The sequence below is a fragment of the Natator depressus genome, chromosome 19 (assembly GCF_965152275.1).
Source record: "Natator depressus isolate rNatDep1 chromosome 19, rNatDep2.hap1, whole genome shotgun sequence".
Taxonomy (NCBI): Eukaryota; Metazoa; Chordata; order Testudines; family Cheloniidae; genus Natator; species Natator depressus.
Genome location: NC_134252.1, coordinates 3,191,398 through 3,216,556, shown reverse-complemented (window position 1 = coordinate 3,216,556; position 25,159 = coordinate 3,191,398). Strand labels below are relative to the sequence as shown.

General features: G+C 42.3%; 1 protein-coding gene across 1 annotated transcript in view; it reads left to right on the top strand.

Annotated features, from left to right (window-relative positions):
- Nucleotides 1–2,768: 2,768 nt before the first annotated feature.
- AGO3 (argonaute RISC catalytic component 3) overlaps nt 2,769–25,159 on the top strand; it is a 51,797-nt gene continuing 29,406 nt past the window's right edge. Inside the window, exons 1-2 of the mRNA XM_074934669.1 lie at nt 2,769–2,862; nt 17,906–18,077. Coding sequence (XP_074790770.1) covers nt 2,844–2,862; nt 17,906–18,077 — 191 coding nt within the window. The 5' untranslated portion in view covers nt 2,769–2,843. The remainder of the gene's footprint in view (nt 2,863–17,905; nt 18,078–25,159) is intronic.

The following is a 25,159-nucleotide window of genomic DNA, read 5'->3' as shown; positions in this document are numbered from 1 at the left end:
TCATCCTGCCATCTTCCAACATTAATAATCTGGACTATAAACTGCACATAGGCATCACTTCATCCACCCTTAAAAGCCAGATGCTGATGCATTTTATGTATATTCTGGAAAATTTCAGGTTACTTTCTCTTGTTTTTGCCAGTGATTTAAAGGTACACGGTCCACTTTATACCAAAATTTAAATGTGGTAAAAAGAAAGACCGTAGAAAACTTAAGACCAATATAAATGTGTCCACAGCTTGAGACACAAGACAGCTATTTTACAAACACAGAAGCACTGCATCTCAAATGGTACAGCACTGAAAATCTGAGCAGGAACCCATACATAAGCAAAAGTGAAACTGACTTTACTTTTCATAGATTAAAGTGAGACAAATGCAAAAAGGAAATAAAAGGTGAAGGTGTTTTTAAAATTCCTTCACTTCATTTAAACAGGACCAGCAGTAGAAGGACAATAAAATAAAGGGGCAGAATAAATTCACTGAGCCTAAAAGTTGTCTCTTGTGGGTTAGTACAGTCCTACTTTCCTTAACCATTTAATTTAGCTCCACATCACTCTTTTACCCCTCTGTTGTTGTTTTCTATTTAAACTCTCTCCTTTCTGGCTTTGAGTCATCATGTTCTGTTTACAAGCAGTGGTGCAACTGCACTGGTACTAGCTGTCAGATCCTAGCACGCACCTCTTCCCACTAAGACTGCGGTGAGGAGAGAGAATCTAAGGCTATGTCTACAGTACACAGCTGTGTTGCTACAGCCATGCCACTGCTAAAAGGCATGCAGTGTAGCCACTGTTTGTCGGCAGGAGAGAGCTTCGCCCCCCAGGAAGCTGCGTTTGCTTTGTTGAGGCTCCAGCCAACAAAGCATGCTCACGTTTTTTTTTTTTTTGGAGGGGGGGGGAGATGGGGACGGGGACTTATTGTCAGCATAACTTTTCTTTTGAGGTATGTGGTGGTGTTGTTTTTTTTTAACACCTCTGAAAGACAAAAGCTTTATTGTTCAGTTGCCAGTGTAGACAAAGCCTATACCTCTGTGCTATGGATCCCCAGGGTGTTTCAAGCTCCTGAATGGAATCCAGCCACTATCCCAGTGGCAGGGACCCTAGACACATACGCAGGGTACAGATCTATCTGGCACCCAGCGACCTAGACTCTCTGGGCCCAACCTGACCCTTCTCACTCCCCTGTATTTAAACACAACTCCTCTGCCAAAAATCCATCCAGCAGATGTGAAGCTTCTGGTTACAGTTTAACTCTCTCAGGGGCATGCAATAGTTGTGAATCAGTCACACACTTTGTTCAATCTACTTTATATTTAATCACGTAAAGTACAGGAGAGTACAGATGATACAAAACAACTGGACAGCCTAAACATAATGTTCCTCAGTAGCTTCCCATTCCCCTGGGAGATCATCTGTGTTCTGTAGACAGGCAAGATTCTCTGCACCCCCCCCCCCCCAGTTGCCTCCCTCATCTTAATCTGGGGCAAAACAGCTCATTTCTCTGGGGCAGCTCTCCCCCCTCCCCTCTCTCAGACCCTTTACAGCTGGGGTCTCCTGCTTCTTTTGTTCTACCTTTTAGTAATTTCCCATTACTCCCCAAACCCCCACTGTCCTTCACTCAGACGGAGGAAGTGTCTTCTCCCACCCAGAGCAAATCTACCCTACTCAAGCATTTAACTTACAGCAGACAATTACTGAGTGCTGATCATTCACCATAGTCTCTGGCCTGCCCTGACAACTCCGCTAACTCCTGGGACATCCACATACCCACAGGCTTGCCACGACAGAGTCATTTCCTAAATACATGTAACAAAGTTATCCACACTTCAGAAATGGCACAGACCGAACAGAACCCCCCGATTTGTCGCACTAGCCACCTAGAGCCGGCGAAAGCGGGGGCAGGCATTTGGCCCATCACGCTGAGCCGGTTTTCTTGCCTCAGGGGTAAAAAGCCCTGTGAGGACCCCTCCATGGAAGGGGGGACAACAAACGGGTCCAAACCAGGCCAGCGGAAATGACTCAGGCGGGTGCCCCAAAGCAAACCTCTGACTTTAACTGAGCTCGTTTTAAAACTGCTTAGAAACCCCCCTCCCCCCAGCGACAGCGACTCCCCCGCCCCCCTTAGTCACCTGCTGGTGCCTCTCTGACCCCACGGGACTCCCCCCCCATTACAGCTCTGCAGGCGGAGCGACTGAGCCAGTGCCAAGACCTGAGCCCAGGCAGCCGGACTCCTGCCCCAAGCCAGGAACGGAACCCAGGCGTCCGACTGGCCAGAGCCGGGGACACCATCCACGGAACCCAGGCGTCCGAGGCCCCGGGCTATTCCCCTACACTGGCCTCCGCCCACCAGCGGAAGCGCCGACTACCGTCACCCCAGGTCCCCGCCCCGCTTTGCGTCATTCCCCCCCCCCCCGTTTTTACCACTTCCGGGCACACCCTTTCGTTGCGTCACGGATGAAGAGCCGAGGGGAGGGGGCGGAGCCGGAAGCGGTTCGCCGGAAGTGAGCGCGCCCGGCGGGCGGGCGTGGGTGGAGCTTCCGGCGCGCGGTAGGGCCGAGGCACACAGAGCGAGCGCAGGGCGCGAGCGCGAGCTGGGGCTGCTGGCGGCCACGCAACTTCCGCTCCTTGAGCTCCCGCTCCCAGCGCGCGCCGCCCGCGAGCGATCGGCCGGCACCGGCTGAGGGGAGGGAGGCCGCCCCGCTGCCGTCTGCCTCACAGCCCCGCTCCCCGGGCCGGCCGGCCGGACCCGGCGCCGCCGGGGGGGAGAGGCGGCAGCCCCCGGCCCTGGGGGGAGAGGCAGGACCCTGAGCCCGCAGCCTGAGAACGGCCGCCCCCAGCTCCATGAATGGAAATCGGCAGCGCAGGTGGGGGCGGGGCGCCGTGGAGGGAGCCCCCGAGGCGGCGGCGGGGCGAGCCCTGGTGGGGTGGGGGGCCGCGGGCGCTGCCCAGGGATGTGGGAGCTTGGGGGCCCGGCTGAGGCGTTCTCGGGGGCGGGGGTGAGTCTGGGGTGGAGGCGGCCAGGTCGGAGGCGACGCGCTGCTGGGGGGTCTCGGGGAGGGGGGTGTATCAGGGGCTATGCGGGGGGGGGGGGCTGGCGTGAATGCAAGGCAGGGACCCAGCTCGAAGGGGTTGGCTGGGTGCGGGGAGCGTTAGGGGTACACGGGGTCGGTGCGGGGGTTGGGGTGAGGAAAGGGCTGCCTGGCTGATGCCTTGTGAAATTACCCCGGAGTGTGTCTCGGTGAGCTGGGGACCCACTGAAGCCCCCCTGAAGTACAGGCCAAAGTGGGGCCCGGCTCAAGAGTCGATCTAAAGCTAGATTGCTCTGCTCTGACCCCCAGGAGTGGCTTCGCCTTGGTAACCAGCCCCATTGTTGTGGGCGGTTTCCAGGAGTTGTTTCAGGCAGCCACTGAGAACTGAGGGGGTGTGAGACAGTAATATCATGAACCTGCCTGTCAAACACTTGCTGAAGTTCTTGGGGGAGTAAGGACCCCTCTCTTATGGGATATCAGTGGCCTTTGCTTTTAACCAGTCCTGCCTGATAAACCCTTATTCAGTTAAAAAGAAGCTGGTCTTACAGCAGCCCTGCCAGATTTACCAGTCTGGGCTCAGAATTAATTTGCCCTCTATCATGATGATTTTTGGGTTGGGTAGAAGATATTTTACTGAAACAGCTTAATATGCATTTTGGGTGAGAGGAATTTTGCAAAGTTTTGCTTATACAATGTTGTGTATGTTGGTTAAGAAATTGTCTGATTTCCTGTTTATTTGCTTATTAATCTTAATATGTGTGAATTTGAACAGGACAAGTTTTGTCTGACGTTATTTCTGTTTAGTGATGGCTAGTTTCAAAACTAAAATAATTGGGCAGGTACTACTGATAGAACCTTAATCATAGGAAATATAGCAGAATATTATATTTTCTTCCTTAGAGCTGTCTACACATGGTAAAAAGAATGGAATATCTCATAACTGAAATTTTCCAGTCCAAATAGTGTTTGCTGTATTATGCAAACTGGCGTGTGACAAGTCCTTTGAGATGTTGTTGCCATGAAAATTGAAGCTGTCCCATGAAATTGATAATCATTGAGGATGGGCTCTGTGTAGCTTAAAAGCTTGTCTCTCTTACCAACTTCTGTTGATGCAATAAAATATTACCTTGGCTCCGTCATTGATAAAGTGAGCACTTGCTAACATCTATTATATAAAACAAATGAGACACATTATTAACAGTTGTGTAACTGATGGACTTTAGAACCTTTTTTAAAACTTTGTCTAATTGTAGCCTGGTCTGTTCATTGTGTAACCATGCTCACCATGAAAAGTATTTAATGTTTTCATTTTAGTGTTTGATCTTATTACAAATAATAACTAGTATATAGTTACTCAGCATTTATGCACCATGTATTTCACATAGTCTTTGGCTCTCTCCATGTTGTTAATGTGTATTTTTGATAAGAACAGATTTAAAATTTTTATTAAAGCTTATGTTAAAATTATATAATACACAGGTTGAGAAAAGAGTGTCTGTACATCTGGATATAGTGCTTGGATTATCCACAAATACAAAATATGCTTTTAAAAGTCATATGGTACATATAGTACATAATCGGCAGTAACCCAAGTTTAGGTGAATAAATTTAAGAATACAGTTTTGATATTAGCATCCAAGTATTTGGGTATATCACCCTGAAAAGTTATACAGAGAGTTGGTTGTGGAAAGCAAAATATATAAATGAGTGAAGATTGTCCCTCAGTAGTTGAGAATTAGGGTAGCTTGTCCATATAGCAAATACAATCCATCGGGGAAGTATTTCAGTTACTTTCCTTACTGCGCTTCTCATTGGCACTCCAGCTCATTCCTCCTGGTATTGCCAATGTCTGGTGATGTGTTCGATGTAGATGTCCCTCAACCATCTGATGGCGTCCTACGTCGTGAGTTGCCACATCAGCCGAGCTGTTGGCAGATTCTGCATTCCCACAACACTTGCTCCTTACTTGGGCCCATTGGCCAGTGCTCCAGTGATCAGCGTGTGTGTCTGAACCTAGTAACCCTTAGCTCTCACGGTATCGGCCAGAGGGACGTATTTCTCCAGCTTTCAAGCTCGGACATCGCAGAAGGCTAGGATCCTGTTCTCAAAGGGCACTGTGACGTCCACCATGATGACCTTCTTCTGCTCCTTGATGATGATGACACTGTCTTGTTGCAGTTGTCTGTCAGTTCCGGGGATGGTGGAGTTCACGGCAACCTTCCCTGCGGGTGGCTCTGACTGGGCAATTTTGGATGGCGTTGTGTCCCAGCTGCCAGGCTCTGGAATGGGGCTTGCAGCTACACAGGATTTAGGGTAGTGTCTTGTTGGCATTGCTGCACTTCCTACATCACTTGTCCTGATTCCCGTGGCGGACGGCTCCATTCAGTGGAACGCAGTTGAGCCAGGCCCTGTAGATGAACCTCCAGTCAGCAAATCCAGTGAAGCTGCCCCTGGGAGGAAGTGGTTGCTAATGTCCCACTTGCACGTCACCCCGAACGCCTTGTCCTGGGCCGGCTTCCGCTTCAGGTTTTCCACATACTGGCAGCGGATGGCATCCTTCAGGGTCCTCTCCAGCAGGGTTCTGGCTCACAGAGTGATGATTGTGTGGTCCGTGTTCTTCATCTGAGGCACCAGGACTCCCAGTTTCCGGCGTTCCTCACACCATGTCCAGCGGCAGACGATACACTTCTCCAGTCATCGTGTAGCATTGTGGGCACGAGTCCAGAGCGAAAATACTGTCCATTACTGCAGGGTGGATTTGGGTTAAATTAGCAGTCTGATCAAAAGTCTTTGCTGCCCCCACTTAAAAGCTAGCTTTTGTAATTTAGTAGTATGTAGATATAGGATATGACACTCACTGCTGTCTGAGACTCTTGACAATGGAATTTTAGTTTTCAGTATATTAAAGGATATTACCTCCAAGTGGTTCCCTGCATGAACACTGGCAGGGAAAGCCAAGAGGAATGTTTTGTCTTAGGCTGTACTTATTCAGCACATATCAGGTAGCTGGATAACAAATGGAGCTTCAGGAATTTGTTAGGATTGTAATTCTTTTACTTCTAAAAGGCACCCACAACTGGAAAACATGAAAATGGGTTTGAACTCTCCTATGTGAAGAAGCATCTTCATCTCTTTTGCTGTACAGACACTTACATTTGTGACTGATGCGAGGAGTTAAATTCATGGTGGATTTGGTCCTGGAAAAATTAGTCTGGATGATATTAATTGTAGCCCTGTTTAGTAAGGGATACAACTGATCTAGAGCCATTTTAGGTGGCCATGGATTGTATTGATCTGGTGGCATATTATTAATCCTGAATTTCAGCAATCTGAACATATTTAAAAAAAACCTCCTAGCCAGTTTTGCTGACTACCCTTACCCTCCCATGTTGAGTACATTATATCATGAGGATATGGAGAATGGGTCCATCCATGGCTATTAGCCAGGATGGCAAGGGGATGCAACACCATGCTCTGAGTATCCCTAGCCTCTGTTTGCCAGAAGTTGGGAGTGGACAGTGATTGCCTCTTCTGTTCATTCTCTCTAAAGAACCTGGCATTGGCCACTGTTGGGAGACAGAATACTGGGCTAGATGGACCATTGGTGTGACCCAGTATGGCCTCTTATATGTTCTAATGATGTAGTTCCTATTTCTTCATAATAAGATTTAGTTTTGGTAAAAGAGGAAATAAAAAATACCCATTTTGTACAAGAGTTTGAATATCAACTCCTTAAACTATACCAATATCCAAAATAATTTGAGTCTTGTTTCTCCTCATGTTGTGCTATGTAAATGTCTTGATTTATATCATTTACCTTAAGATCAATACAAACTTTGTAATAACACTTTAATGTAAGCTTTGTTTAGCTTCTGCTTTTCAGTCCTATCCCGTTATCTGTTACAAGGCTACAGTATATTTGCTTGTAGCAAAGTGCAACATTAAGGTAAATGCTCATAATCCAACTAGAACATCACGGTTATAAAATAACTAAAATAGATGAAAACTTTGAGGTAGGTGTACTGGAATGCACATGATAGAAGAACCAAGTGAACTGGGGAATAGGAATATGAGATCCAGATTAGAAAAGCTGAAACATGTGGCACCAAGCTGTTGCTTGTAAGTAGTAGATTAATGTTAAATTTAACACATTTCTGGGTGATGGTGAGGCACTTGTGAACTTCCAAGTTAAATATGTTAAAATGCTGTTGTCATGGAGCTTATTGTAGGGACTCGGGTATAAATGAGTCAATCAGCTAGCTAATCATTTATGTCAGTGGTTCATATCCAGGGGTCCGGGCCCCCTAGGGGGCCTCGAGCAGGTTTCAGGGGGGCCTCCAAGCAGGGCCAGCATTAGACTTGCTGGGGCCCAGGGCAGAAAGCTGAAGCTCAGGTCTCTGAGCCCGGCCACCTGGGGCTGAAGCCTGAGTAATGTAGCTTCATGGGGGCCCCTGTGGCATACCCCAGGCAATTGCCTGCTTGCTACCCACTAATGCCGGCCTTGGCTTTTATATGCAGATATATATATTTATATATATAGTTGGGGATTGGTCCTGCTTTGAGCAGGGGGTTGGACTAGATGATCTCCTGAGGTCCCTTCCAACCCTGATATTCTATGAAAACCAGTTACTGTGGCACAGGTGGGCTGTGGAGTTTTTATAGCATGTTGGGGGTGGGCTCAGAAAGAAAAATGTTGTCAACCTCTGATTTATATGATTTGAAAAACAGTGTTTTGCCGACTTAAAAAAAAAGTTGTGGACTTAATTTGATTAAAAGGGTCAAAAATTGGTTGGCCCTACTGTGGTGGAAAAACATTAATTTTTAGTAATATTGATATTTTAATTAAACAGTAAAAATACATTTCTAAAATCTTACTGTTTCAGAAAATTTTGTATAGCAGGTTTAAAATGTCATTTAAATTACACAAGAATTTGATTTTTCTCTTCCTCACACTTCCTGTATTAATGACCAGTAACCTGTTAAGACCACAATAAAAGACAAGCTATATCTTGGGGAGAGGGGGAACACACTGTCTTAAAAGTTAAACTTTATTCAAGGGCACTTTGTTGCTATGTGAGTTACAATGGAGCTTTCATCTGTTGGAGTGTTGAGACTGGAGCTGTCTGAATCAGAAGTGATATGATTGTTACAAAAAGAAAAGGCCATATTTAATCTTGGTTTAAAAACTCTTCACTTTAGTTGTGGGGTGGGTGGCAAGTAGGTTATCTCTGGAGTTAATCCCAATTACTTATTTTTATTTATTATTTGGATTGATAAGAGCAAGGACATAAGACTCTGGGTGCCCTTAATATTTTGTATAAAAACACAAGTAACACAGAGAAATCTAGCACAATATACTCACAATAATGAATAACAGAGCTGAAAGAATTACTTCACCTCTTCCCAGTTCACCCCCTTAGATGGCACCCTAATTCCCAAAAGCTCTAGTATAAAGATTAGCTTTGCAGCCTGTGTGGAATGTCAGGAAACTCTACCTGTTTTCTTGCCAAGGAGAGTGGAAAGAGTGAGTTCCAAAGTTGAGGGGCCTCTGCCAATATTTTTCTCTCTTACCCAGTGAAGTTCTAGCAGTGTGGCAGGGGGAGAGATGTGGTATCTCCAGTAGGTAATTCATAGCCATGTAGTGCTTTATAGGTCAAAATTAGTATCTTAAACTTTACCTGAAACCCTGGAGGCCAATCAGTGCAGATAGCCAAGAACTCATGTAATATATTTGCAGTGAGAAATGAATTCTCCACCAGCATTAGCTTCTGAGTGAATTTATGATGATGATTTAAGATCCTGCAGAGAACGCTATTTATTGGGTGGGTTGTGCTTTTGCTAATCACTTCTTAAACTCTGCGTGACTACCATTTAAGGAACTACCATTTACTGTTCTCTGGGTAATGTTATCTGGGAGCTAGACTAAACTATGGCTGTCTTCTTCAGGGTAGCCATATTGATATCGAATTGTAGTGGAGACCGCACACAGGTAGTTTTTACTTGGATGTAGTTAGTCAAGGTCAATACTATACCCCCACGTGGGGTTACCTTGACTAGCTACATCCCGTTAAAAACTACAGAGGCCCCCCTCGCTCCCCAGATTTTATGAGTTAGCTATCTCAGTATCAACAGACCCTTTTTTTGCAGTGAAGCTTTAGTCTGTGGGAAAGCATTTATCACCTAAGGATCACCTGCATGGTCACCATTAGATGGTTAGTTCCAAGTGTTTCACATACTGTGCTGAATGCAACAGTTTTCTGTGAACTGTGCTCACAATTACTTTAAATTCAAATCAGATTTTTTTAAAATATCAAGTTCTAATAATTCAGTAACATTGAAAGTTATAGCTTAAGGAATCAGTGATAATATAATATAGCCTAGTGTTACAATCAAATTAAAATTTAATGCACAGGTTATTGCGCATTTTATGGTGGATAGATTAGATATTACAATTATTTTTAAAAAAGCAATATAATTTGATCACCTTTGAGAAAACTTTGCAATTTGCTAACATGGCAAAGTCCAATAGGGTTCCATATATCCATGATCATAGATCAATTGCTTGATTTTCTGCAGCAGACTGCCAATTAGAAAATTATAACCTAATTTGTCTAGAAAGATTTAGTCCTAGTTGAAAAAAATTGTGCTAGAATCTTGTGTAAAAAATAAAAAGTACTTCAGCTTTATTAATTAATTCTTCTTTGAATTTGACCTGATTAACTGATCTGCGTTAATGCTATTTGGACAGCTTTCAGTGTTTTAGCATATGTCATTGGATGGTCTGAGTATTCAAGTAGTAGATCTAAGATTTATCTCGAAATGTGGAGTGCAAAATGCCAGAACACAGTGGTGAATTGTTAGGTTGTGAGGAATGTATCAATAGTTTATTTTCTCTTGGACTATTTCCACACTCAGCTGGAATAGACCATATGATTGAATTACGATGCACAGAATTCACCTTTTACTTTAGGAAAGGAAAGGTTATATATTGACTCACTCACTTAGTTTTGTTTTAGAGAAATTGTTGAGTGGTAGTTCTTCAACTCTTACTCTGTGTGCTATGAAGCATTTTTCTGAAACCAGGAGGAACTAGTCATTCATTTGCTGCTTCATTTGTTTCATTCATGCGCAAAGCCTGTTGCGAAGTGTGAGTAAATCAAGACATTTAATATGCTTAAAAAAAATAAGACTCCAATGACGTTTTCGAAGGTTTGAGTTCAGACCCAGTTTATCAAATGGAATTTCTGGCATAATGTTCAGTTTAACTTTTAAGTCTCTTTATTTGAATTTTTTCTCAGCTAGTGACAGGCTCTCTGATAGTCAGTTACATTGTCACCATGTTACTACGTTAAGAGAATATCTAAGTGTCTAGATCACTCTTGTAATACAGGACCTTTAATCACTAAAGTGGAACAAGTTAGGTTTAGTAGCAATAAGGGGCAATTAATTGCAAGCTACTTATATTTGACTCATAAATAGTGGTTAAGTGGGCAAAGTAAATTCAGTTTGAATCCTTGCTGTTATCAAAGTTAACTTTGAACTGGTTTTATTGGGGAACTTGTCAGTTTTGAAAACAGTGAATTTGAGACTTGGTAAATGCAAGTGAATAAATCGAGAACTAAATATTTTTCTTCAAATTAGTGGGTAGTTAAAGTATATGCAAGTTGTTAGTGAAAATTTCTGTTAAGTGCAAAATGTAATACAGTTCACAAAACTTGAAGAGAGATTACTTCAGTTTACTTTCTTGCAGTTAGTCGGTGGAAAACGCTTCAAGAATAAATTGGCTGTGTTGTGTTATGTATGGGCTTGCCATATAGACTATTTCCTCATAGTGTAGACAGATACAAAAGGTTTCAGAGCAGCAGCCGTGTTAGTCTGTATCCACAAAAAGAACAGGAGGACTTGTGGCACCTTAGAGACTAACAAATTTATAAGAGCATAAGCTTTCGTGGGCTACAGCCCACTTCATCGGATGCATAGAATGGAACATATAGTAAGATAACAAATGTATTAGAGCATAAGCTTTCGTGGGCTACAGCTTATGGTTTGTATGGTAACTTCCAACTTATCAGTATGTGTGTGTGTGTATATATATATCTATCTTACTATATGTTCCATTCTGTGCGTGCGATGAAGTGGGCTGTAGCCCATGACAGCTTATGCTCTTAATAAATTTGTTAGTCTCTAAGGTGCCACAAGTACTCCTGTTCTTTTTACAGATACAAAACTTTATGAAGTAAAGGTAAACGGCTTGTCTTTAAGAGTTTCTCATACTTTTTATTTTAAAAACCTAGTTTTTACAAGTAACTATTCTAAATTTAGCTGGTGATAACACAAACTTGTGCACTGCAGTGTTCACTCTAGCTTGTAGACTCCTATCCGGCACCAGTGAGAATAGCATCAATATGTTTATCTGACCAGAATTTGAACCAACACTGCTTTATCTGGATACTTTTTAAATAAAAGCAAACTTTACTTTGACGAGTGTTCAGGAAATAGGGATTGTGCTACTTTAGAAATAATCTAATGTCATCCCGAAGGGTGGCTTTCAGGGAAGGAGGCAAGACACAATTTGTTTTATTGCTTAAGATTTCCAATGTTGGTAAGGAATTAGAAATCTGAAAATAACCTTCTAACCCTATATTCCCTGTTTCACTTTCACATTTTATTTTAAATTTTCTGTAACCTAGAATGAAGTCATGTTTTCGAGTAGTGATGGCATTTTCTTTGAGTTCTACAGACCGGGCTTCTGAGCCCAAGCTGAGGCCAGGGGCCCCATGAAAGGGAATCTTTTCCCTTGGGAGAGTTCTCTCCAGTGTGCACGGAACAAGCCCCAGTCTGAGGAGAGTGTGGCTAGACAAATCTGTCTTGTATTATTGAGCTGCAGTTGAATAATATTTTACCTCTTTAAAAACCCTGTGTCTTCTCTTTAAAGCTGTTTGACTATCTAGTCAGGGATTTAAGGCTGTGCTTTACAGGAAGACTAAAAAAAACCAAACCTCTTCATTTTTTTTGCTGTACACTTTTTTTATTCTCATTTTATAATTTTGAAACGTGTGGCAAATGGATACTCTCTTGCTGGAAAACAGCTGTTACACTCCCTTTGTGCGTATTCAGGTAAGAAAAGTCCTAGTAGGAACCAATATCTTGCCTCTTGGAAGTGTATAAATTTAATCAAATAAGATTTGGCCTGTAGTTATTTCTGTCCTATGTGCCAAACTCTTCAGTCTTCCCTAGAAGTATTTTCAGTAAATGCCTTTAGGCTGCTGTTTCTGTACCATTCTCACCCATGCTTTTACTCCTGCCATCTCTTCATTTGGTTACCTGATTTCAGTTTGTTGCTCCAAAGCACAGCAGAAGAGTTAGGTGCAGTTTTAATTATATTTCAGTGAAAAGCAGCTGCCTGATGGGGGAAACATAATTTGTTACACAATCATGTTTGTGATTTTTCCTTGGTGAATCTTTAGGAGAGTATCTGTGGGGATACAGGCCTTATCCCCAAGCTTATTACAGCAAATGGGAGTCATTCCATTGACTTCAGTGGGCTTTGGATCAGGTCCTATAAGAACTAAAATTTCTTACCCTCAGTAACAAATGTCCATAGTTTGCAAGTTTGGTTAGAGTAATGTTAGTATAGCCACAAATGCCAGTTCAGTTATAGTTGGTTGGATTTAGTTTTTATTTATTCAAACCAAAAGCCATGTCTTTAATTCATTAGTCCAACTTTTTAACTCTTTAAAATCAGAAAAATTTAATTTTGGTATAACTATTGTCCTGTAACAAAAGAATAATTTTAAAAGGTATTAATATTTAGTATTATCAATTTTAATTCATTTTTGAAGTATTTTTTTTTTTTGTGACTCAAACCTTTTGAAGACCAATTTTATCTGTATCTCTTGGAAATGAGTGACCTCACTTAAATACTTACCAAACTTGGACAAATACAAATTAGCATATTTTCCCATCACTGTGCATTGGACTTACACAGGCAAGTCCCATAAACACTACTGGGAATTACCAGCATACATCCGTATCAGGTGGAGTGTGAACTCAAGATGTATTATCTACTTATTTCTAAATGTGGCAGTAGTGAGTCACAGTAGGTCTTGGACTTTTCACATAAATGTATACTTGACTTGCCAAGAGCTGATTTGATATTTGTTTTGAAAGATTATTAGCCAAGATTTGTGTTGCTTGCCATGACTATTTAGTAGTTTTAAGAAAAAATGAATTATTCCAAAATTCTTAATGAGTATTTCAGTAATCATTTACTTTGCCAGGGTGTTGTGAGGTTTAATTTGTTAATATTTGAAATGTACTTTGAGACACTAAAGTAGAGGAAAACAAAACTTTATTTGAAAAGTGATTTATTGTTTAACAAAACATTTAAATCAACGGGAACATAAAAAAGAATGAGTTTATACTTCCTCAGCCATTGCCTCTTACTAGCTACAGGCTCAGAAGCAACAAGTTCTCATATTGCTCGTCTTAATTCTTTTTATGTTTATAGTTTCATCTACTTCCTTTGAAAGTCATTCTGTGCGCGTGCGCATGTATGTGTGGGGTAGTGGGCAGACAGAACTCCTTCCAGTATTCTGTCACAGTCATAACTTTCGCTCATAACCTTAAGTTTTACTATTCTCTGTTCCAGCGGTTCCCCAACTTTTTTTTTCTGAGCCCCTCTTTGGAGATTCCTGTCCCATGCCACACCCCTTTTTTCTAAGAAATGAGGTAGGGGGGAGGTGGAAGCGTGTCTGGTACCCATGGGAGCCAGCAGCTGAGACCACACAGACAGACCCTCCTCTTGACCCCAGCCCTTCAGAGGGCCCAGTCAGTTCCTCACACTTCGAAAACCTCTCCTTTGAACCAATTGATTCCCAAAGTCTGGTCCTCTGATGTCTTTCTGAATATTTGACAGGTTTCAGAGTAGCAGTGTTAGTCTGTATCCGCAAAAAGAAAAGGAGTACTTGTGGCACCTTAGAGACTAACAAATTTAAGGTGCCACAAGTACTCCTTTTCTTTTTTCTGAATATTGTCACCTGTCAAGCACTGTGCACCCCCCGCTCCCTCCTCCAGGCTAGCCACATTTAATGGGATTTTCAAGTACGTTATGTAATGTATAAACATTGCATAAGGCATTTTTTCAGTGTCTGAAAAATGGAATAGTGCTTATACACCAAAGTCTGTTTTTCTTTCGTTTCTTTTACAAGATTTTTAACAATTGACTGCTTTGCCCTTGTGTAGTTTCTTTGGTTTTTTTTCTTGTTATATGACCTTGAGTGAATTCTGCTTTGTACTTGTGGCAGTGCTGAAATATTTTTAGGAAGAAGTTTTTAAAAACCTCAACTGACTTGTTTACGATTTTTGGTGAGGGAGAGTTAACATTAACTAGCCCTGCAAATCATACTCCTACTTTATAGTAGTAGCAGTAAGTAACTCGTATGCTCTAATACTTTTGGTTCTCGTATTTATTTCCAGTGGCCTTACAAAATCCTAAGGCATGAGGGTAAGTGACTCATTAATGTGATATAGGAATGTTAGCTGTCATCCAAACACTTCGTTCGCTTGTTGTTTTACTGGGATTTGAGTCACAAGTTATAAGTCGGTGACACAGATTTTATAATACACAAACAAGTGTCCAAATATTTTTAAAAGCAAGCCATTCTCAGCATGTGTAAATTTATTGGGACAGTGGTGGATGGGAATTAGCTGACAGCATACACATGGAAGGTTATATTTTTTTAAGTGACTTGTCTGACAATCTAGGTCTCAAACACAATTGGAATTTGGCTACAATTGTTTAAAATTGTTACACTAAATTAAGCTTGTAATTGTGCAGACCTGTGTTTATAATCCGTTATCTGTCGTGATTCGTCATTCCTCAGTTCGTGTCAATTCCAAAGAATGTCACGTATATGCTGTACTGCTGTTCAGGAAGAATGCATAGTTGGCATGCACAATTTTCTGAAGTGCAATGTGGGATGCAACTGAATGAGTGGATCTAGGGAAGGAATTTGGCAAAGTAGTGGTATTTGTTTCTTCTGCTGCTCAGTACTGTTTTCTAGGGGAGCTGAGGCTGGAAAACTATTTTTATAACCAGCTCTGGATTGGGTGTGCCATTTACAGCACTCCAGATTTTAAAGTGTAGGCCAGCAGCTTGCCTAATGAAGAGTAGCTGAATCTTATTAATTTGTTCCTAGTTTTTTGTCGTCTCATGCAGCTGAGCATTAGGATTTTGCTAACCTGAACAAAAGAAGTAAATGGATGGGGTACCATCATTTCCTTCAGCCGTGGCCACATATGTTAGTATGATATATTGCTTGGTGGCAGCAGGAGAAGGAGTATTTGGCGCAAATATTTGGTTTAACAAAACACTTTCCAGAGAGTATGGTTGCAAGAAAACCCACCATACCATATTTTCTTGCTCTTTCTGCCTCCTTGCCCTCTCTTTCTCAGTGCTTGACTGTAGTTAAGGAATTGCATCTCCAGGTTGGCCATTTGAGGTGCTCTAGCTGTGCTTTGGTAAATGCTCTTACCATTTACATTTAATTTTGATTTCGCAAGATTAGCTAATCATTAAGAAGGTGCTATACTCTAATTCTGACCCCTGCAATAGTACTTCATATGTACGTGAGCCTTCCATAAACTATGGAAAGCATGCTCTTTGTAACCATATTTTTGTAAGATATTGGGTCATTTGTATGGAAGTTTTTTTTATAGAATAGTGTGACCTGGATGTTTTCTAATAGGTATCTTTTGCTCTTGTTTACGTCTGTGTTGCTAAAATGAATCTGGAGCAGTTAATTCCAGAGCTGCTCTTTCTTATTGGTAGGGCCCTACCAAATTCATGTCCACTTTGGTCAATTTCATGGTCATAGGATTTTAAAAATCATAAATTTCATGATTTCAGTTCTTTAAATCTGAAATTTCACAGTGTTGTAATTGTAGGGATCCTGACCCAAAAAGGAGGTAGGGGGGTGTGTGTGTGTGTGGGGTGGTGGTGGGGTCACAAGGTTATTGTAGGGAGTGTTACGGTACTGCTAACCTTAACTTCTGCACTGCTTCTGGTGGCGGTGCTGCCTTCAGAGCTGGGCAGCTGGAAAGTGGTGGCTGCTGGCCTGGAGCCCAGCTCTGAAGGCAGAAGTAAACCACCCCATCTCTGCATTGGGAGCAGTAATTGCCAAAACATAGTTTGTGTGAACATTTAATGTGGTGCTTGATGTTTTTTGCTTTTACTTTCAGTCTTGTGTTGAGATTTCTGATTTTTTTTGGTTTTGAATATATCTTTCTGTGTAGAACTAGATACCTTTACAATACAAACTCTGTTTTGTAACTCTTGTTCTTCTCTGTTCCCCAGCACACAATTCCCCTCAAAGTAAAGGGAAATGACCATTCCTGGAAGATTATATGAGATTAATCAAATGGCAGATAAGACAGTTTTCCCCAGCACTTGACATTTTAACTCTTGTAAGAAAAGCAAGTGGGCAGGAACTGTACAATCTGCGTCACTGAGTAGGAGTAGGGGGGAGAGTTTTTAACTGACTTAATTGAATGCTGCAAATCATGACATTTGTATGATGAGTAATTTTAAAAACTCCAAAGCAACTCAAAATAAGATTGGGTTTATAGTCTGTTTCTTGACGGGAAAGAATAATCTGCAAGCAAAGATTTCCTAGATTTTCGTAATTTTTGGAGACTGTCCGTTCTTAATATTAGCTGTGTGCTTGGTTCTGGGCAAGGCATATGTAACCCAGTTCTTGTGCTGAGGCTCTTATCTGTGTCCATCTTTCAGACTAAGATGCTTCAAGAACCCAAAGAAGCATTAACTTAGAAGGCTAAATAAATTAGCCAGTGACATACATTTGTACAGGTTTAGAAAGCACCTTTCTTCTCCTATTTCAGATTTTGTTGGTTTTATAAAATAATACCTACAGCTGCTTAAGTAATTTAATTTGTTTGTTTAGTAACAAAGCACACTGACATTGCTTGAAACTCTTCAGCTACACGTCTCTTCTGGGTCACTGAGTTCTGGCAAATGCAACTATCTTGCAGCTGGTGCTTTTACTGTTATTCATTCCGCTCTGCTGGCTGAAAATGGATAATCTCTGCCAGGATCATGCCCATCATATCATTGGTGCCTGCATATTTTACTGTGTAAACAAAGAAAGTACATGAGCCTTGGCCTGTATAGACCATCCTGTGATTTCTGTTGCACCTCTGTCCATTACCATTAGGATGGTCTGTAAACAAGCTTTTAAAATTTTCCATTTTAATAGCGGCTAAAATGGACTTTCCACAATAATGAACGGTCAAAAGAAAACGCACACTTTTGGTCACAGCAATCACAGAAGTTAATGTTCCTCACTTCATTTTCTTCTTGGGAAGGTTAGAGGAGAGCTAGGTCTGCTTGCTATCGCTACTTTGAGAGCTGATGACTTAAACAGAAGGAGAGCTTTTGAGTGCCATCCCATGTTGTATGTTACTTGAGGGTAGACCTATGCTGCTCCCTGAAACCCTTTGGCTTTGTCCAGGAAGCTGATGGGACAGTTGCATGGCCCATTTTTCACTGGTCTGGGTCTTGTGATGCTGTCTTACGTTAAACTTTGGCCTTTTCCTGCATTATATTTCTTATTTTTATTCTCTTGCAATCGCTTTACCTCTTCCCCATGAAGTATGAGATGATATATTTAAGGTCCTGAGAAGGCTGTTTGCTCGTCCGTTATTATTGCATCACCTCCTTTGTTGTTCTACCCAGTGTATATATACAAATGTAAAGAGCATATGCATTTTAACTGTGCTATAATAGCACCAAGTAGTAACTTCACCACATAGTTTAACCATTGTGTTCAGTTTCTAAACTGTATTGTTTCTTTTACAGGACCCGTCGGGGCACAGCCCCTTCTCATGGTGCCCAGACGTCCCGGCTATGGCACCATGGGCAAACCTATTAAATTGCTGGCCAACTGCTTCCAAGTTGAAATCCCAAAGATTGATGTCTACCTCTATGAGGTGGATATTAAACCAGATAAGTGTCCTCGCAGGGTGAACAGGTAAGTCGGTCACAGAAGTTGTAATTTAATCTAAACTATATTGAAATCTTTAAGCAACATAAGATCCTAGCGAAGTAATTAGAACTATAAAGTTATTTCACAGTATCTTATTTTAAGAGATGTCAGTGACTTCTAATCAAGATATCTTCCACTGTATGCTCTCTCAAGTTTAGCGAATAGGAATTTGTTCCCAAATGTGTCTGTCTGAGTTATTTATAATATGTCTCCCAGTGGTATTGGGATGGTATGGTATCTTGCAGAATCAAAGTAAATAAAGTAGTTGGAATATATTGTGCTGGCTAATAATATCAAAGGCAAATAGTAATTTTTTTCCAGAAATCATTGAGTTTTAAATGAAATAGGCGAGATTTCTCACACATTTCTCAGTGCGCAGTTAACCAGGAGTAAAGGATGAAAGATTCGATCCTACATGCATATCTTAAGCCTAATTTATTTTAAATGCAGTATTAGAGATTTACAGTAAATTATAATGCTATGATGCCAGCTTCTTTTTTCATGTCTAAATTTCTGCTCTTGTTCACCCAGTTTAGTGTAGCTGAGTTAAGTAGAATTCAGTCTGAACTACAGACCAATCAGCTTAACTTCAATACCCGGAAGGATAATGGAGCAAATAATTAAACAATCAATTTGCAGACATCTAGAAGATAAGGTGTTAAGTAACAGTCAGCAGGGATCTGTCAAGAACAAATCATGTCAAATCAACCTAATAGCTTTTTTTGACAGGGTAACAAGCCTTGTGGATGGGGTAGGAGAGGGAGAAGTGGTAGATGTGGTATATATTGACTTTAGTAAGGCTTTTGATACTGTCTCGCATGACCTTGTCATAAACAAACTAGGGAAATGCAACCTAGATCAGGGATTCCCACGACAAATTTTTTTGGTGGCCTCAGAGTGCAGTCACCAACTTTTGCTGGTGGCTCCTCTGACAATTTTTCCTAAAATACTTAATTGCCTTTAGGAAAAACAAATAAATATGCACATATACATGTCCAAATCATTGTAATGTATTTATGTAGGATATTGCAGACTCAATAATAAAAATGTGTCTATTTTTACTGGACCTAAACAGAATAGAAACAAATAATGTGCTTTGCATGTTCTTGTCTTTTTCGTTTACTTTTTTTCGACTTCCTAGCTAGTCTGTTTCTGTGACAAGTGATATTTCTGTGTTTCTTAATATCACTTTTCACAGCAGCAGACTAGCTAGCTGGGAGGCAATGAAAAATGATATTAACAAACATACAAATATTACTTTTCCCAGAAACAGACTTATTCAGCCCTGGCAAGGTGAGGGACAAATTTAAGCCCTGGGTGGGGAGGAAGACAGCTGGGGGCCAGAGGGGATAAGGAACTGGGGGAGGCAGTGGGTGTCTGGGGGGATGGATGGGGAACTGGGGGAGGCAGGGAGTGCCTGGGGGGATGGGAGTTTGAGCCTGTGGCCAGCACCTGCTGCCACATGGCTGGAGCCCGAAGACCAGCAGCAAGAGCATCTGGCAAGGGCACAGAGCATGCGGCTGGCACCCACCACCGTGGGGCTGGGGCTGGATCCTGTGGCCAGAGCCCAAAATCCTGTGGCTCAGGATGGAGCCCGTCACCACGTGGCCCAGGGCCAGTGGGGGCCGGGGCAATGGGGAAGTGGTGGTGGTGAGCGCGGGGCCAGAGCCAGCGCCCCTGGGAAGGTGGGAATTCACACTGGCTGCCTGCTCCTCTGGTATTTGTGGCTGTAGAGGGGGCAGGGCACAACCCCTGCTGGTGATCCTGGGAGAGGGGCCTCTTCTTTGCCCTCCTTCCTCAGTCACTGGCCAGGAAGCTGTGGTCGCACAAGAATCACTTGGTGGTTGCATTTGAGAAACACTGGCCTAGATGGAGCTACTATGAGGTGGGGTGCCAAATTGGCTGGAAGACTGTTTCCAGAGAGTAGTTTTCAGTGGTTCACAGTCAGTCTGGAAGGGCATAATGAGTGGGGTACCTCAGGGATCAGTTCTGGGTTCTGTTCTCCAATATCTGCATCAGTGATTTAGATCAGTGGTTCCCGAACTGGGGGTTCGCAGAACGTTACAGGGCGTTGGCCAGAAAAATTTCACTAATGGTGGCCAGAGGACCCTGGGCATTGGAGGCAGCAGGTGGGACCCGATTGCAGGACAGACAGCCCGAGCCCCAGGGAGAGAGGAGCAGGGCAGTTCAGCCTGAGCCCTTCCCCATGAGCGGGGGAGCCGGCCGCCTGAACCCCAGCCCTCCACACGGATCTGGCAGCCTAAGCCCCAGGGAGAGTGGGGCCAGGCAGTTGGGGCTGGCAGCCCAAGCCCTGCCCCCATCAGTGGAGGAGCCGGCCGCCCGAACCCCAGCCCTCCGCCTGGGGTTGGCAGCCTGAGCCCCAGGGAGAGCGGGGCCAGGCAGTTGGGGCTGGCAGCCTGAGCCCCGGCGGTCAGCGGGACCTGCAGCCCAAGCTCAGTGGAGCTCAGTTGACTGGGGCGGTCAACGGGGTCCAGCAGCAGGAGCCCCACAGAGTGCAGAGGAAATTTAAACTTAAATCCCTTGAAATATTCATTTTTAGGAGGGGGTTCATGAGATTTCACAATTTAGCGAAAGGGGTTTGCGGGCTGTTAAAGTTTGGAAACCACTGATTTAAATGGCATAGAGCATACGCTTATAAAGTTTGTGAATAATACCAAGCTGGGAGGGGTTGCAAGTGCTTTGGAGGATAGGATTAAAATTCAAAATCATCTGGACAATCCGGAGAAATCATCTGAAGTAAATAATTGTAATGGATCACAAGCTAAATTTGAGTCAACAGTATAACAGTGTTGCAAAAAAAGCAAACATCATTCTGGGATGTATGAGCAGTAGTGTTGTAAACAAGACACAAGAAGTAATTCTGCTGCTGTACTCTGTGCTGATTAGGCCTCAACTAGAGTGTTGTGTCCAGTGGTACCATATTTCAGGGAAAGACATGGAGAAAGTCCAGAGAAGAGCAACAAAAAATGGTTAAAGGTCTAGAAAACGTGACCTATGAGGGAAGATTGAAAAAAAACTAGGTTTGTTTTTCTGGAGAAGAGAAGACCTATGGGAGGAGAGCTGTGGGGGGAATGACATAGCAGTTTTCAAGTAAATAAAAGGTTGTTACAAGGAGGAGGGAGAAAATTTTTTCTCATTAACCTCTGAGGATAGGACAAGAAGCAATGGGATTAAATTACAGCAAGGGCAGTTTAGGTTGGACATTAGGAAAAACTTCTTAACTGTCAGGGTAGTTAAGTACTGGAATAAATTGCTTAGGGATGTTAGAGATTTTTAAGAGCAGGTTAGACAAACACCTGTCAGATGGTCTAGATCAGTGGTTCTCAAACTGTGAGTCAGGACCCCAAAGTGGGTCGCAAAGCCATTTTAATGGGGTCGCTGGGGTGGCTTAGACGTGCTGGGGCCCGGGACTGAAGCTGAAGCCTGAGTCCCACCACCTGGGGCTGAAGCTGAAGCCTAAGGGCTTCAGCCATGGGCATCAGGGCTCAAGTTACAGGCCCCCTGCCTTGCGCTGAAGGCCTGGGGCTTCGGCTCCCCCACCACCTGCCCAGGGTGGTGGGACTCAGGCTTTGGTCCCCTTTCCTGGGGTTATGTAGTAATTTTTGTTGGCAAAAGGGGGTCACAATGCAATGAAGTTTGAGAACCCCTGATCTAGGGGTCCTACTTTGTGTGCCTAGAGTGCAGGGGACAGGACTAGAAGATCTATTGAGGTCCCTTTAATAGGCAACAGGTTTAAAACAAACAAACGAAAGGAAGTATTTCTTTACACAACACAGTGTCAACCTGTGGAACTCCTTGCCAGAGAATGTTGTGAAGTCGAAGACTATAACAGGGTTCAAAAAAGAACTAGATAAATTCATGGAGGATAGGTCCATCAATGGCTGTTAGCTAAGATGGGCAAGGATGGTGTCCCTAGCCTCTGTTTGCCAGAAGCTGGGAATGGGCGACGGGATGGATCACTTGATGATTCCCTGTTCTATTCATTCCCTCTGAAGCACCTAGTATTAGCCACTGTCAAAAGACAGGATACTGGGCTAGATGGATCTTTGGTCTGACCCAATATGGCCATTTTTATGTTCTTACATTATGGTCTTCCAGTCCTACAATTTTATTATTCTTCCCTGGTGTGTCTCAGGTCCTTTCTCTTCCCCCCTCTCATCAAAACACCAGTAGCCCTTTGTTTTCCTAATACTTACAGCATGACTGGATCAATTAAATCCCTTGGTCGTCTGCTTACTTTTCTAGGTTTGTGGTTAAATAGGAAAACTTTTATGTCTGCTGCTATTCTAGAACAAGAATTCATCTAATGTCAGCTGTGATTTTTGTCTTCGTTTTTGCCAGGGCCATTCTGAACTGAACCCAAGGGTGAACTATAATCAAGCTGTAGTTGATATTCAGCATGATCTTGAATCAGCCATAGCTCACTTTTTCTTTATGTAGAAACTGAAAGACCCATAAGCTGGATATAGTTAGGTTTTGTCTTGGTTCAGAAAGGTCAAACTGTACTGACTCCTGTTACATAAATTTGGTATACGTCACAAGCCGAGTTTGTTCATCTGTTATAATAGGGCTATCCTAAAATATTGAATTATAAATATAAAATTCTATCCCATTCTGCAGTTGTAGTCTATAGATAAAGATGAGTCTTGTTTCTTGGTCACTGCTGACTTAATTTCAGATTTTAGAGTCAAATTTGAAACAAGGAATGTGGTATTAAATTATTCCATGTAATCTGCATGTCAAGCATACAGTTTAATATTACACTGCATCCTTCCGAAAACTCATTTGTGTGCTTTGTGCAGGTTGCGTGTGTTATAGGTGAAGCTGGCAGCAACATCTATAGTTAAGATAGTCTAACTTTCCATTTATAAGACCCATCTTCAGTTGCTTTTAAGTTTGCCAAACTCTAGGGCTGAAATTTTCCATGCCAAATGTCTGCCCCAGCTGAATAATTTTTAAATTTTCAGCTCTTCCTAAAATGAGATTTGGCCAAAAAAAATCCTTATGTTAAATTCTTACCTTTGAGATACTGACACCTACATACTCTTTGAAGAAGGTACTTGACATTTGACAAGGAGGGCGCTCTGGGCTCAGAGGAGTTGACTTTTGCTGTGCATATAAAAATCTACCCTATTAGGATGTTACAGGTCTCCCAGAAATTGACACTTGAACATGCTCTGAGGTTTGTTAAAATCTAGCATCTAAATTATCTGAAGAGTCCTTATGCCTTGAACATAGAGTAGGCAAGGATTGCAGAGGCTGAGCAGGACTTTCTCTGCAAATCTTCTCCTAGGTGCTGGGGGTCGTTGTGGTGCCAGGGGTAAAAAACGGTGAGAGGCCAGGGCAAGCTGCAGGAGAACATGCTAGGGGATATTGGTAGAAGGGTCTAACCACTCTCCTTTAGAGCCTGGAATTGAATCCAGGATTTCTGAGCATCTGTTCATACTCTGTCAAGCAAATAGCTGTGGACCCATATGGTGATCAATATGGGTCCACATGATGGAATTTTTTCACTTGTGATTTTGTAAAGTAGGAAACAGATTTTTTAAAAAAAGTTAAATATGTCAAGGCTACGGAGGAAAGCAGACAGTATTTCAGTTCCAGAACTAAGGTTGCCTGTACAGCCTAACACATCCCAGTTGAGTGCTTGACTCTTGTAGCCTGGAAGTACTTTTAATGTAATTTGTTGTAAGCAATATTTAATTTGTATATTGTCCTTAATATCATGAGTTTTAGAGCAAAATACATCTCTATAGTTCAGAAGGAATTAGATTGGTCCAAATGTGCCAATAGAAAAGATGAATCATTTTATGATAACTTGTAAGGAAGATGAATAACTTCATATTTCCTGTCTGCTTCCTCTGAATTGAATAGTTCTGATGGAAAGAGAGTGAGATACTTTTTTCTTGGTGTGTCATGCAGTGCATTTTGCCAGTTGGCAAGATAGGTGGTTTCCACAATAATGAAGTAAAAGACCAATTTCTGCAGCCATGACATAATTAAAAAAAAAGAAAGAGAAAAGCTTCTTCCCTCATGACTTCCTTGAGATTCAGTGCTGTTTTTCATGTATCTACTGTAGATAACTTGTTGATTTTGCAGTTCTACCCCTCTTCCTGCTTTTGATCTGAGGTTCTGATAATCCTGATTGTCAGTATGTTTCAGATGAATATTTTTCAGCTTTGCAGTGTTGTTGTAGCCATCTTGGTTCCAGGATCTGAGTGTGACAAGGTAGCTGTGATAATATAGTCTATTCATCCAAGTTCTGTTGGTGAAAGAGACAAGCTTTTGAGCTCCACAGAGCTTTTAGGAGCGCTCTGTGGAGCTCAAAAACTACTTTCACCAACAGAAGTTGGTCCAATAGACTATATTATCTCACCCATCTTGTCTCTCCAGTATTTTTCAGCTGACAGTTAAGTGCTACAGTTATAACACCTTATAAATACTAAAGATAGTATTTCACCAAACGGGTTTATAATGGAAGCACCAACACTTGATAATTGGTTTGATGTGTAAGTTTACTCTTGTGATTTGCTGGTTATTAACATATAGCTTCATCAAATGAACAGTGTGATAGAATGATAATCTTCAAGATGCAGGAGAAATGTAAACTACTCTAGGCTGACTTTCTCTTAGGTTGATTTCAGATGGCTTCATAGGATTCTGTTACTGTGTTGTAACTGCCACTTTGCTAAAAGCTGTAAATGAGGGCTTCTGGAGTGCAAACTAACGGAGTGCCTTCATTATTTATCGCACTGATCTGATCTGGAGGAAAGTACCCAACAAAACACTAACTGTTGGGAAGCTTTTCTTTCAGTTGCCGCAGTACAAGTGCTGAAGTCTCTTGAGAGAACCACATCAAAGAGAGTGCAACAGCTCACGGTGTGTCTAGTTAATTATCTCACTTAAAAGGTGGGAAATTTTACAAAACTCTGAGTATCACACATGACTTGAAATAAACGATTGGGGAGTAATATCAAAGTAGAGCACTTCCAAAAACCAGGAGCCCACCACCTTTCATATTCCCATTTGCTTTTTTATTGTGGTCT